The sequence below is a fragment of the Melanotaenia boesemani genome, chromosome 18, assembly GCF_017639745.1.
Source record: "Melanotaenia boesemani isolate fMelBoe1 chromosome 18, fMelBoe1.pri, whole genome shotgun sequence".
NCBI classification, from domain to species: Eukaryota; Metazoa; Chordata; class Actinopteri; order Atheriniformes; family Melanotaeniidae; genus Melanotaenia; species Melanotaenia boesemani.
The window spans coordinates 18,568,349-18,583,668 of record NC_055699.1 but is presented as its reverse complement, the minus strand read 5'-3'; the positions used below and the strand labels follow the sequence as shown (position 1 = coordinate 18,583,668).

General features: G+C 36.4%; 2 protein-coding genes across 5 annotated transcripts in view; both read right to left on the bottom strand.

The window, feature by feature from the left end:
• The window catches only part of LOC121628601, a 285,114-nt gene that overhangs the window by 54,522 nt on the left and 215,272 nt on the right, over window positions 1-15,320 (bottom strand). The gene's annotated exons all lie outside the window — the stretch shown is intronic.
• LOC121628603 (sialic acid-binding Ig-like lectin 10) lies at window positions 6,388-13,665 on the bottom strand. 3 transcript variants are annotated; one of them, XM_041967725.1, is made up of 8 exons: window positions 13,590-13,665; window positions 13,210-13,311; window positions 9,922-10,299; window positions 8,908-9,222; window positions 8,571-8,831; window positions 8,400-8,484; window positions 8,205-8,256; window positions 6,388-6,923 (listed from the first exon to the last, which is right to left on the bottom strand). In XM_041967725.1, exons 2-8 carry the CDS (start codon window positions 13,295-13,297, stop codon window positions 6,675-6,677), a joined length of 1,428 nt encoding a protein of 475 aa, XP_041823659.1. In that variant the 5' UTR covers window positions 13,298-13,311; window positions 13,590-13,665; the 3' UTR covers window positions 6,388-6,674. The 3 variants fall into 3 exon arrangements, with proteins under 3 accessions (XP_041823659.1, XP_041823660.1, XP_041823661.1); XM_041967726.1 differs by lacking the exon at window positions 13,590-13,665 and having other exon boundaries at window positions 13,210-13,337; XM_041967727.1 differs by lacking the exons at window positions 9,922-10,299; window positions 13,210-13,311; window positions 13,590-13,665 and adding an exon at window positions 9,368-9,859.

Genomic DNA, 15,320 nt, shown 5'->3' with positions numbered 1-15,320 from the left:
AGCTGAAGTCAAAAGTGCCATTAGCTGCTATAATGTGCCATTAGGTAATTATTACCTCTGTAAAAGTAGAATTTTGCTAGAGATGAAGCTTAATTTGAGCTATATTTTTCCATTTGTATATAAATACAGTTTGTAGGATTAATTTTTCTCTAATATCCACAAAGGGTGTGAATAGATACCAAACTAGTTTCCTTTTTTTTCTTCTCATCCTGGTATGTCACCACTACCTAGGTTTCTTCGTAATAACATGACACTTTAAGTACTTATGTTGCTGTTTACAAAAATATTAATAGGAGTTATAAATGAATGTATCAGCATGTAAACATCAGCTAAAATTCTACAGTTTAATCATGAACATAATAAACACATAAAGGTGTTCATATAGAATTTAAGACCAGTTTTAGAGTGAAAAACTGTAAAAGTGAACTTTTGTAACTTTCTCAATCATGTGTGTGTGACAGAGTGATGTTCTGCTGGATTTTAGTTGTAAAGGTTCCATCTGTGTTTTCCTCTGTTTGTCTGTGAGAGTCTTGTTGGAGATTCCAGGTGAGTTCAGGAGGGGAGTGTGGACAGGGAGTGAAAGCTGAGCAGGTTATAGTGACAGACTCCTTCTCCTTCAGGTCCTTCACATCACCTGAGATTTCTATTCTGGGTCTCTGAGGAGAATCTGGGTTTTCATAACAGACATTACACAGAAGAAAATCAGTGTTTGTTTTTGATTTAAATGAAGTTCATCAAGATGTGACTGAAGAGTTGACTTTCAGCTTTATTGTTTTACATCAGTTCATAATGTGTTATGGAGGAGGAAGAGCTCATGATTGAAAGCACATCATGTGTTAACCATGAGGGAGGCAGTGTGATGGTATGGACATGTATGGCTGCTAAAGAAAATGAATGACGTGGCTGTAGATAAATGTAGCAGGATGAACTCTTTCAGCTGGGTCATATTTTCTTCTATTGCTTCTCCTCACCACTAGGTGGTGGTGTAAGAAAGGTAAAGCAGAGAGAGTCAGATGTCTGACTTACATGATGATTTACTGTTACAGACATGTTGTTAAATAAAAACACTTGTTCTATATTTCAGCCTGTTTCATTCCAGCTGCTTTTTACTCACTGCAAACTAAACTGAGGGAGGACTGACTCTCAAACAGGCAGCAACTAAAAACAGCTGCAGTAAAGAAGGAAACTCAACATTTTCTGAAGGTCAAGACACTTTTATCACATCATGTTTCTTTCTATTAAAATCCACCTGAGGTGAAAAACAACCAAAGTTACAATAATATTAGGATTATTTAAATTCTAAAACAATAAGCATCTTGTTTTATGCAAGGTCATAAAGATATCATGACTCAGCACTTCCTCCTCTTAAACGTCTGCAGAACAGTCTGTTCATACAATAAATACGGTTGTTGTGAAATCATGGTGAGATAATACAGACGATGCTGAATGAGAAGAAATTTAAAATGTAAAACAAGTTTCTACGACTGATTTCTGTAACATGTGACCACACACTTTATAATCCTTTTATAGTTTATATCTGAGGGTTGGTGGAGCCAAAGCTGTAACTTTTATTTCTCCTCTTATTAATAACATTTTGTAGTGATGGATAGAAAACTTTCTCACCTTTAACTCTTATTTGAAGATGTTTACAAAGAGACATTGATTTGAACGGTTCGCTCTCAATTCTGAAGAAGTATGTGTTTGTATGACTTGTGGTTAAATTAGAAAACAGAGTGGTGCAGTTTGTCTCATTCAGTTTTCCAATCATTTCCATTGGATAGAAGTTATCTGTTTTACTACTGTTGAAAATGACATTTTCCTTCTTTCCAAAGTTCGATTCACTTTTAATCCAAATTCCAAAGATCTCTGCCTGGTTGTTAAACCCGTCGCCTGATGGAGTAAAGCTACATGGGATTTGCAAACAAGATCCACTCAGTGCTTCCATCTTCTTTGGTGTCGTGATGGAGAGGTCTGATTTCATCCCACATTCAGCCAAAACATCTGTAAAACCAGGTTAATGATGAACATAATGTGGAGTAAAATCTGCGTGAAGAGAAACTTCATGATCTACAAAGTCAGCTGCTGCATGTTTAAACAATATTCATATTTTAAAGTGTAAATTATTCTATTAATGTCTCTAAATGAAAGTGAGGAACAAACATCTCACCTGAAAGAAAGAAGACACTCAGTAACATGTTGACTGTCACCACGTTCACAGACAGGGCCGCCATGAAACTCCCACATTCCTCCTTCATTTTTAAGACTCAAGAGAAACTGGACAGAAACATGTTCACCAAATCAGCAAGTTTTCATGCACAAGCAGGTTTTAATCTTCCAACATCTGCAGGGTTGCAATAGAAACCTCTAATTTCTTTGAGAATAATTTAGTCAAGCCAGGAAAAAAATAAGCAAAAAAATAAAGATTTAGTTGAAAATATGATACAAGTTAAAAACTTTTCATATAAAATCACAATGATTATTTTTTACCTTCAGCCCTGCAACAGAGAAACGGTTGAGAAGCAGGTGATGTGTGGATTCTAGGTGATCAGCAGCAGATCAGATAACCAACTTCTCTGTCTGAAGGCAAAAGTCTTTAAAAGCTTACAGACGTTTTCATCCTTCCTTCTTCTTTGAAAGAGGATGTTGACTTGTTGGGCATCTTGAGCTCATTAGCATGTCAAGACAAGTTTCCTTCTCAAAGGTGACATGTGTCACTTCATTTACATATCACTCATTTTCATCAAAATGCGTTTTATCAGACACAGTTTTAGTTTCACACATCCATTTTCTATATTCACTTATTCTACTTCATGGTCATGAGTGGACAGATAGTCAATCACAGCAAAAACCGCTCAAGCTCAAGCTATGTATCTTCTAAGATCAGTTTAAAACCAGCACCTCACCCAGAGCAGGACTGGGGCACAAAGTCAGGCCAGGAGTTACCCAGACCACCCCAGCTCATATACTGCACATACACACACACATAAATGCCTAAATAATCACCAACACTCATTATTCTGTGTAGACCAACATTCACACACAGCTGTATGCTGCCAGTCTACAAAGTCCCCTAATCAGCATTTAACTGAACTAATAAAATGTTCATTATTGACCAGTGATGCCACAGATTACTTGAAAAAGTAATCTGACCACTGATTACTGATTACTTCTTTAAAAAGTAATCTAGTTACTTTACTGATTACTAAGGTTTAGAAGTAACTAAGTTAGATTACTAGTTACTTTATTAGTTAAAACCCCCCAAACAAAAAAATGACAATCGATTTTTTTTCGCATATACTTTACTGAAAGTGCATTAGTTACGAATGGTGACTTTACAATGTTTTGCAACTTGTAACTTTTAATTGTTTTTCACCTTCTATGAACATAGTCAGTCTCTTATTAACTTTGTAAATCATTCAGTGCTTCTTCCCTACCATCATATACATTAATTCAAATGAATAACAATACAATAAAGCAACATCTCTCGTTAAGCATAAGACAAATCTGCATTATGTTTTACGTTTACACATGAGAAAATAATGAAATAGTAACGGACTTATTAAAAAAAAAAATCAATTCGGTTTGGAATAGGTTCTGATGAGGGAAGTGGAGAGGCGGACCTCCCATCATGCACCAGGGTAATAAGTTTCTATATCATATTTTTTTCTAAAGTCATGTGCAGTGAATGATTTGTGTTTGTCGATTTAAAAAAGGTCAAGTTTCAGCGAAGAAAGGTAGCTGCATGCTTACGAGTACATAAAATTTCTGTACCACCGTTAATGAGAAGGTGTGTTGAGTTAGATAAATACACTTTCGTCCACGGCGCTTGATTTCAAATCATATGTGAAAGGAGTGGGGAGTGCCGAAGTAACGCAGGACGAATATGAAGAGTAACGGTAATTTGATTACATTGTAGGACATCCTAACGCGTTAGATTATATTTTCTTAAAATATGTAGTCAGATTACTGTAACGCGTTACTTTGTAACGCGTTACTGGCATCTCTGTTATTGACACAGTTGGCAGCTTTTTCTGAGGGGGACAAGAATAGATGTGGACAGTATTACGTGTACAAACTTGACTGAGGACCAATTCACGTGTCTGTCATCTAGTGGTGGAAAGTGGTAACAGCTTTAAGTTCTCTTTCTGGAGACATGGCTGGTGTTAGGCTTAGAGAGTTAAAAACCACAGCAAATTTAAAATGTGGATAAAACCAACATCAATATATAAAAACAAACCACACAACTATCAGCTAATTTCAACACAAAATAAATTTACATGTGCACAAGTCATAAACTTTACAAACTTTAAAGGTGCAGCAAGTAAAACAGATCAATGACAGAAAAATTGAGTACTAAAACAGTTCACATTTAAATCAGCTGCTAAAAATAGACACAAATGTAAGAGATGTTCCTGTAAACAAAGTCGCTCTCCCACTTCGTTGTGTCAGCAGATATTTTAATGATATACTTTATTTCCTTAGACCATGATTCCAGCGTTTCAAGAGAGTTTAAAGTAAATAATCCTGATTTAACTCAAAACCATCATAATCACCTAAAATGAATCTTTTTTACAAGAAGAGTCAAAATCCAAATCATGCACATACCAGGAGATAAATTAGAGTTTATTGTTCGCTTCATAGCACAACTGCTTAAGTTCTAAAGTTTAACAAGCAGTGATGAGCAGTGACTTTGGGTCGGCAGTGTTAAGAGAATAGAGTTCGGCAAATGTCACAAAATGGTCAAAATGTGACTTTTGTTTCATTTCAGTTATGCTATGAAGCTAAAGATACGCAGCTAAGATGATAATCAGCAGTTAAACAATCTACTGATCTCTTTTTTTTGCTTTTACTTTTAGTTGTTTCAACATGAAACACTTTGAATTGAACAAACTGAATTCAAAAGTTTGTTGCAGGTTGGTTTGGTGGTTAGCACTGTTTCTTCACAGCAAGAAACTTCCTGATTCAGTGGAAGCCTTTCTGTTTACATGCATGTTAGGTTAATTTTGGACAAGAGGATGTGGATTTGTGTTCAAATTTCTATGGTTGGACTGATAGTGTCATGAACAAGGAGGTCAACCAGATGGTTCCTGTCACCAGTCATACATGTTTTGTCTCATAGCTACGGTTTTACTGAGTTCATCAACAGTCATGGATATGGATGAGGAAGCTTCTGTATGCTTGAATTACTGTTAATCACTGTTTTCATCTTATTTTTAATACACTTGACAAATATGTATCACTTACTTTTCAATGCATTTTGTTGAACGCCAGCTTGATATATAATAAAAAAAGATGGTTTTATAACAAATAGTGACATCTTAAACATATATGCCAGCTAGTCTTTAGAAAACCCAACTGACCACGTACATCAGTGCTTTATATATGCTTTCTCAGACAAAGAACGTTCCTGAGCCCATCTGGACCCAATCGTCAGAGCTGCTGAGGCTATAAACATATAATGTTACACTCTATGATGCTCATGTGCTTCTTCAAATTTTATGTTTACATCCTTAGCTGTGTGAATTTTGCTAAGTTGTAATGTCCAGTCAGCCTGGAGACAGACCCTTATATGGAGAAAATTCTAAATGTGTCTTACATAATGCTATGCTTAGATACTACTAGGAACTTATAAGCCTGTCCACACATGGAATCTAAACTTCACTACTCTTAGCAAACAGCAGTCTGCTTTACAGCTGCTACCAAATAGAATCCTAATCTATCCAATTTTATTTAATTCTAATTATGAAATGCTGAGAATCAGACACTACACTAGCCAACAGAAATAAACACACCAGCTATTTTGAATGTGCATTGTGGCTGATTCTGCGAAGAAATGAAAGAAGACGTTATCAGAGGAAGAGAGGAAAAGAAAGAAACAAGACACAGAACAAGAGATAAGACAAGGGTCAAGATAAGTTCTGTAGTGTGTCTTTACAGACAAGGGACACTCAACTGAGGACAGTAGCATGCCCTTTTTGGACAGGAAAGACAGATGGATTGAGATAGGACTGAAAGAAGCCATCTATGTTAAATGGGAAAAACCCAACATTAAACAGGGGAGGTGGCCTCAAGTTCATCTGTTCAATACCTTGAGTGCAGCCACGACTCTCATTCTCAGGCAGTTTCAAAACCATTCACACCTGGAGTCTTGTGACCAGGACTCATCACATGTTGGTCAAGCAGGTAAACAACTTACAGGATGGTTGGTCATGTGACTCTCAAGCGTGAATAACCAATAACCAGATATTCCAGCTTATAACCCTGGTACTCCTCACCAGTCAGTTTAGAACTGAAGAACCCTTTTAGAAAAGAGGGGAGTTGTTTCAAGAAACAAAAAGAAGTTCTTAGGACATTTATTTAAATACATTTGAAATTCAAAGTAGAAAATATGTAAAAAATGTGTGCAGAGAAGTGTTTGTGGTAGCAGGTGGAAAGGTTTCCTGTTAGATGTGAGACCTCTATTTACAATCAATGTGAGCTCCACATAACAAAATCACATGACAGCAGATGTGTGTGGTCAGCACACACAACAAAAAAAGCTGCAAGGTTGGAGGTTAAAAGTTTCCTTTTGAGGAACTAAACAGCGTCCCAGTGTCCTTTATGTCCAATAAGACTTTGGTAGAAGTGAAATATTGAACATGTTTATTTTGAATCCAAAACAAGCAAAACAAAACCTAATTTTTCTTCACTTGAGCATAAAGACCTTTTGGATCATCGACCATTTCTCTTAAACTGGTTGGCGGCCCAGATGCTTTAACCTGTGCATACACCGTTTCCAGGTCTTTTCTGTCTTGCACCAATGCAGAGGACGGATCCGGTGTTCGCATGGAGAATTTAATCTCTCCATAATGGATGTTTTCTTCTTCTGCTTGTTCTGATTTCCTTCTCGGTTCTTGAACAGCCTTCTCTTTGCTTGTTTCATTCTGTAAAACATGAACATAACATGAACATAATGTTCAAAAGATAAAAGATGAGATAATTAAAGGATATGAAGATAATAATAATATCTGTTGAAAGCTATGTATATTATATATTATGATTTATTGTGTGTAGTACCAACTTCTTCCAAAACCTTTTCGAACTTTGAAAGCTTTTTTTTTTTTTGTAACAAGTATTTACTTTGTTTTAAATTTTTAATTTGAAATAAAGAAGAAGAAAAAAAGTATATTAAGGGTTGGAAGTAATTGATATTTAGATTTTTATCTAAATATCAACTAAATAAAAATGTTATGTAAATCACCAACGAGTCTCATCAAAATATCATTTAAATTGTTTGTTTATACATTATTTAACTTATAATCCTAATATTTGCAAATTGCTGAACTCTGCACCGCTTCTCTGCCTCTTTCTCTTTAACTACTTAATGAAATCATTGATCTGGTACCAAAGTTAACCTGATTAACTCAAACATGATTCTCAGCTGTTAAATTTTAGTTCAATTATCTTTCCCATGTTTGGAGGCATTAAAAATTCAGATTTTTAATTAAAGGGGTAATGCACCCAAAATGTGTTTTTTTTTTTTTTTTTTGTTGCTGTAAACAACACAATATTACCTAATTGTGATGAAACTCACATACTGTTCATAAAATTAGTATTTTTGTAGTTTTTTTTAAAAACAGGATTTTGTGGGTAAAAATGACTCATAACGCCCCCTACAGGGTAAAACCAGGTTATCTTTTTCATGACATTGAGAGGTTATCTACATCATGAGAAAATTTTAAAAACCCCACAGCCCCTCCCTCCAGATGCAAACAGATGGGTCCTTGCCTTACAGGCATAGAAAACCACGCCCACCAACGCATATGAAGGGATGTGAACTTATACGGTGTAGATTCAGCCTTCTATTCTTTCATAGAGTTTCTGGTGAAATATTCCTGCAATGGGATGGATTTGTGCTTTTAGTAGCTTTTACACAAACTTTTGCAGAACCTCTTCCAATCTTTTCCTCTGAGAGACTCTGCCTCTCTAAGGTGCTCTTAAAGTATTATTGAATACTATTAATGTTTTTTCAATTAGAACTTAAAAAAAATGAATCCATATTTTGCTTTTTTCTTTGTTTTTCTCATTAGATCCTTTCTTATCATAAAATGTTTTAAATAAATCTAAATTCAAAGAAAGTCTCTGCATCCAAAGCTTTGTAGCCTAAATATATTGTATCATGTTCAGAGTGTAATTCTCTACAATAAAGTTCAATATTTTCCCACCTGGAGCTGATGTTCATTTGAATTTGTCGCCTTTGTTTTCCTCCAATAAACACTGTGAGAAAAATGATCAACAACAAACCAGAATTAAAGTTAGTGTCTGTTTCACAACAAGTTAAACCAACAAGAAAATCTCTTTTAGATGTTGGTGAAGTTATAATTACAACCAGTCCTGTTGGTTGCTCATGCCATACTCACCAACCACACACAACGAGGAGAAGAATCCCAATTATTCCACCAAGAACAGCCTCCCAGGGTACAGCAGTATTTCCATCTGACAAACCTCCACAACATAAACAAAAGGTAAAAAGAAAACATCCATTACTGGGACTGCAGCTCTAAATGATATGAGTGCAGTAAACTGTTTACCTTTAATATTAAGACGGATTTCTTGGGACGTCTGGTTTCCCAGTTTATTTGCAGCCACACAGTAATAAATTCCTCCATCCGTTGCATTGAAGCTGTGAACCGGTCCCTCAGACACATTAACGGGTCCCTCTGTGCTGATCTTGAACCAGGTGAAGCTGCTGACGGGAGGCTTGGCTCTGCTGGAGCAGTTCAGCTTCACCCAGCTACCTGCTGACACCAAACCTGATGGACTGATGGATGCTGAGGTGTCTTTAGGAGCATCTGAGGAAAATGTGACACACATGAACTTTATTGATCAGAAGCAGCTGAACCATGATGTGCTGACAGGATCACTTACATGAAACACTGAGAGTCTCTTCTGTCTCTGATGTGTTCACACGTTTTCCTCCATCCACAGGATATCTGGCAGAACATGTGATGGTGTATCCATCATGTGTGTGTGACAGAGTGATGTTCTGCTGGATTTTAGTTGTAAAGGTTCCATCTGTGTTTTCCTCTGTTTGTCTGTGAGAGTCTTGTTGGAGATTCCAGGTGAGTTCAGGAGGGGAGTGTGGACAGGGAGTGAAAGCTGAGCAGGTTATAGTGACAGACTCCTTCTCCTTCAGGTCCTTCACATCACCTGAGATTTCTATTCTGGGTTTCTGAGGAGAATCTGGGTTTTCACAAAGTAAAATTCACTAGATATTACAGTAAAAACTATGTGTTTTATCAATGCAGATTTTGAAACATTGAAAATGTGTCACATTTGAATGTTATTTTTACCAACAATATATTGAACTGATGGAAAACTGTCTTACCTTCTACGCTTATTTGACTATCATTACAAAGAGCTGTTGCTCTGAACGCTCCGTTCTCAATTCTGAAGAAGTATGTGTCTGCATGACTTGTGTTTATATTAGAAAACAGAGTGGAGCAGTTTTTCTGCCTCAAGTTTCCAGTGATATTCATTGGATAGATGTTGTATGGATTGCTGCTATTGAAGACAACATTGTCTGGAAATGTGGCAAACCTTTCATCTGTTTTAATCCAAACTCCAATGATAGTTTTTATGTTGTCAAATCCTGCTCCTGATTTAACACTAAAGTTACATGGGATATGTAAACAACATCCACTCAGTGCTTCCATCTTTTTCGGTGATGGAATACTATCGGTGAGATAATGCAGACGATGCTGAATGAGAAGAAATTTAAAATGTAAAACAAGTTTCTACGACTGATTTCTGTAACATGTGACCACACACTTTATAATCCTTTTATAGTTTATATCTGAGGGTTGGTGGAGTCAAAGCTGTAACTTTTATTTCTCCTCTTATTAATAACATTTTGTAGTGATGGATAGAAAACTTTCTCACCTTTAACTCTTATTTGAAGATGATCACAACGAGACGTTGCTTTGTACGGTTTGCTCTCAATTCTGAAGAAGTATGTGTTTGTATGACTTGTGGTTAAATTAGAAAACAGAGTGGTGCAGTTTTTCTCATTCAGTTTTCCAATAATTTCCATTGGATAGACGTTATCTGTTTTACTACTGTTGAAAATGACATTTTCCTTATTTCCAAATTTCGGTTCATTTTTCATCCAAATTCCAAAGATCTCTGTCTGGTTGTCAAATCCGTTGCCTGATGGATTAAAGCTACATGGGATTCGCAAACAAGATCCACTCAGTGCTTCCATCTCCTTTGGTGTTGTGATGGAGAGGTGTGATGTTGTCCCACAATCAGCCAAAACACCTGTAAAACCAGATTAATGATGAACATAATGTGGAGTAAAATCAGCCTGAAGAGAAACTTCATGATCCACAAACTCAGCTGCTGCATGTTACAAGTAGAGTTTAAACAATATCAGTATTTTAAAGTAGAAATAATTCCAGTTATGTCTCCAAATGAAAGTAAAAAACAAACATCTGACCTGAAAGAAAGAAGACACTCAGTAACATGTTGACGATCATAAAATTCCCACAATACTCCTTCATCTCTCAGACTGAAAACAAGCTGGAAAAGCAACTTGTTCAATTTCAGTTTTAATTAAAGAAAAAGATGTTTAAACATCTAATGAACGTCTGTAGTTTGTAGTAGAATTCATAAAATGTTAAAAAATCACAAAAATGTCAAACTAAAGAATAAAAAATGAAGCTCAGAAAAACTTTTCTCACCAAATGAATCAGCAGCTGAAACAGAGAAACAATGTTGTTTTAAAATCAGCTGATTTTTTCATTTCAGTGGATCAGCATCAAACTACCGGCCTCTCTGTTTAAAAGCAAATGTCATGTAAAAACTGGTTTGACTCTAGACGTCTTCATCCTTCCTGCTCATCTGTTTGTTGGATCTTATCTGTGACTGAATTATTTTAAAAGATGTTTGTTGTGCAGCTGATTCACTGTTTCTGACTGACTGTTGAACAGCAGACTGAACATTTAAAGATAAAAGAGAAAAAATGTTCATTGTGATCATGATGAATTATTATCAGTTCATTTTAACACCTGAATGTGATTGTTCTGCAGTTACACAGCAAAACATTCATAAACATCAGCACATCAAACTGGATAATTAAACCTGGTCAACAAGGTTAACAGCTGTAACAACATCAACATGCTGAATAAATCAAACGGCTTCATAAAAACTGTTTAACACCAACTTTGGTTGCTAACCTCATCAGCACCACCATCTGGTGTGGATGGTGTTTATAAGTCTGAGTTTGATCTGTAAAAACTGCAGAGGGACATTTAACCATCCATGACAATGCTGAAGAGGATGTGGAGGACAAGGAAGATACTTTCTTGCAAGCAGATTGCAGAGAGGTATTCTTTGAGAAAAGAGAAGTCAGTTATCACCCTGCAAATGGAAACATGAAGGTTTCATGCTTTCTATAGTATGGTTGGAGACAGACTGATAGCAGCTCTTCATAAAACTGTGGTCAAAATATTATCTGATCAAGGGAAATAGAAAGTTACTTTGAGGAAGTCGTTGCAACAGCTCTGCTTCTCATGTGACTGCAAATATAATGAACATCTTTCTGCAGCATCCTAATTAAAACTACAAGATAACTATTATTACATTTTAAGTTAAAAAGTGGAGTTATTGGTGGTGTAAGTGCAGAACAATCACATTCAGGTGCTAAAATTAACTGAAAATTATTCATGATCATCATCATATTGATTGTCTAACTGTTGTAATATTATTTTATCAGTTTGTCAAGTTCTGTCCAGCATGTTGACCAGTTAATCTAATTCAGGTTTGCTGCAGCAGGAAACATTTAAAACCTGCAGGTTTGCAGCCCTCGAGGACCAACTTTTTCCATCCCTGATGTAGAAATATATCTAATTTTGAATAAAAGTTCTTATCTGACACCAGGAGCTGGCAGAGTAAGTTTGCACAATTGTGTACAACAAGTTCCAGTTACACAGAATTTAGTTTTATGGTACAGAAAACTAAAATGTGATGTCCACACATGTGTAACCCTGGTTAAAGGAAGATAAAGTAAAAATAAAAAGCAGTCATTAGTAGAAACGTGCCCTACATAATGTATGCTGAAGTTATTTTAAGCAGGTTTTTTCAGCCAGACAGTAGAAACAGCAGGTTAACAATAGAGCTCTTTATTACAGCTGTTTCTATTTAATTACTTTCAGATAAAGATCATTTATATTGTTCCCAAAGCTGATGAAAACAACATGAAATAAAACAGTAAAAGCATCTTTTTCACTTCTGTAAGTAGAATTATCAACAAGACCGTTATCACCAAAAACAAAGCAGACGCCGTCATCATGATCTTACAATGTCATTAATACTTTCCCTGCATGGTTTTTAGGTCTGTAGCTGCTGTTTTACTGTCTGTTCCCCTCATCTCTGCTTTCTGTCACTCATCCCTCTTCTAACAGCTGCCGTCTCCTCCTCCACTAGAGTGAAAGTAAAGGAGAGCGGGTATGGTTGTAACACTTTCTGGTTTAGCACCTGTAACTCGCTGAATTTTAGAGCTACAGTTCTCAGACTTTTATATAAAATACCATCTTTAATTACTACAAATGGCACCAATTTAAAACCCTGCAAGAATATAACAGATTTCTAGTAGTAATGTAAAATACATGGTGGTCTTTATTTACAATCTACCCCACTACCAGGGTGGGTTTGTATCTGAGGTCTCAGTATCTTCAGTGGATTTTCATTTCTACTATTTCCAGCAGGCACACCTCTCTCTGTCTTTTTTCTCTCTGCCTAGAACCTTTCTGACTGACGTGAGTTTAAATTATAAAACAAAGTGGTTTTCTGACTCAGGTTTCCAATTATTTTCATTTGATAGGAATTTTCTGACTTGCTGCTGTTAAAAATAATTTTATATGGATTATTTACATAATCTGGGTCACTTTTAATCCACAACCCAAAGGTTTCTCTGCTGCCATCAAACTTTTCTCCTGGTTTATGTCTAAAACTACATGGGATTTGCAAACAAGATCCACTCAGTGCTTCCATCTGCTTTGGTGCAGTGATTAAGAGATTAGGGTTCTTATTACAATTAGCAAAAACACCTATCAAACCAGATTAATGATGAACATAATATCAGGTGGAAAATTTAAACAATATTGGCATGTTAAAATAGAAATAACTGAAATATTGTCTATAAATGAAAGTGAGGAACAAACATCTCACCTGAAAGAAAGAAGACACTCAGTAACATGTTGACTGTCACCACGTTCACAGACAGGGCCGCCATGAAACTCCCACATTCCTCCTTCATCTCTTGTGTTGGGGCTGAAAAAAGAAAATGAACAAATGTCCTCATTAAGTGTTTTATTAGAAAATATCAAATACAGAATTTTGCTTCTTCTTCTTTAATTTCATTTTAAATATTGAGAAATTTACCATTTAGCAGCGTTTACCTTGTTAGTAACTAAGAACTTCTGCAACGTTTAACTGAGATGAAACCAAACAGACTCTAATAAAATAAATTATTGTTCTGCAGAATGAGAATAATACACAAATATCAGGTTAAAAATCTCAAAAAAAATTTCTGTGTGATGTTTTCTTACCAAGTCGAAGTTGTATAGTTTTAGGAACAAATAACTAGTAGATTCTCTGTTGATGAGCAGCAGCACAAATAACCAACTTCTCTTTAAAAAGCAAAAAATCGTGTGAAAGTCCAGAGAAATCTGATTTTAATCTGTCTTCATCCGTCCTGCTCCACCCACGTAAAGAGGAAATCACCTCACTGCAGCATCTTCAGCTCATTAGTGTGAATTATTGCATCATTTTGTAAATGTTTCATTTTTCATGCTTCACTGTCATTGATCCTCTGAATATTTAGACATGAAATATGAAAAAGGATGTGTTTTAGTATGGCTTGTTTTTGTTTTGTCAGGTGTTTTTCTGAAATATTTAAAAAAAAATTTTAAAATATTAAAAGTTCTCATGATAGAAGGAAACAGCAACGCTTGCATATGAGCTCAACTGACCAACTTTCTCTGTTCACTTATAGTTTTTACACGACTATCAGATAAATTGTTCACACTTCTCTCTGATACTCTTATCATCACACCCATCCTCCCACAGCACCTTGTGTTTTGTTACACTTGTAGAGTGAAAACACTCCTGTGATGGACTGTGTGGTGTGTACTCTGCTTCTCATTCGTATCTGAGACAGGCTTCAGCTCAAGATAATGTCTGAAAATGTCAGTACTCACAAATAAATTTGAGACTAGCTTCAATTTGAGTGCTATGTTCAGATAAATGTTCAGCTACACCCCCCTTGTCTCCAGTCAAACAGAACACACACCCTCCACAAACCCACAGCTTTCCTGTCACCCTGCAGCTCAGTCATGGACCTAAACACAGCCTCATCTCCCTCCACACCAGGACACCCTGAGACATCCTCTGCTTCTGTCATGGCCCATGCTCATCTGCAATCAGTGCTTCCTGTTGCCCATATTCGGACCGCCAATTGACACCGCTGTTAGGACGGCGCAGCTGAAGGACATCAGATCATCACCTCACCTCCATATAACCACCACACGGACATCCAGTCATCGCTGGATTATACTACTCATCGTGGTAACCAGTCGTGCACGTTATCTGATTCTGTCGTGTCTTACTGATACTAACCTGTTGACATCTCTCTCCCAAGAACCCGTCCGTACCTCGCCTGCATCCCGGAAAGTCCTGTCTGCCCGCTCCAGCCCGTCCGTTCAGCAAACCCTGCAATCTCCTCTGCACATTTAATAAACTGTTCTTTATCATTCTCCGTAAGCTTCACTCCTTGGATCCATACAACACCCCTTGACAGCTTCCCCGTCCAGCCTGTCTGCTTCCTGCAGTCAGGTGAAGAAGCAGCTGGAGCGACTGAAAAGGAACAAGACTGCAGGTATCAGCAGCAGGTTCTGAAAACTTGAAAAACTCCTTATGCAGAAGATTTTTAATAAAATTCATCTTTTCATTGAAACAATGTGATATTTTTCTTCCACAACACATAAGCATTACGAGGACAGAGTTATTCCCGCTCATTAACATGTTAGTTACACAAAACAAGCTTTTTCAACTTTAACAGTTTCATTAATGTGTCATTTCACCTGAAACAGAAATGTATGCAATACACACATTTAATACTCACAAACACACTCACATCTATGTGTGTATGTGTATTTATGTATAAAAAAAAACAAACTGCTGGACATATCAATAGCTGGTTCTGAAAACTGGCTCAGAACAAAGTTGGATTCTTCAGCATTTTTCAACACCAGAAAAAGTTCTTGTGATGTGACAAACAT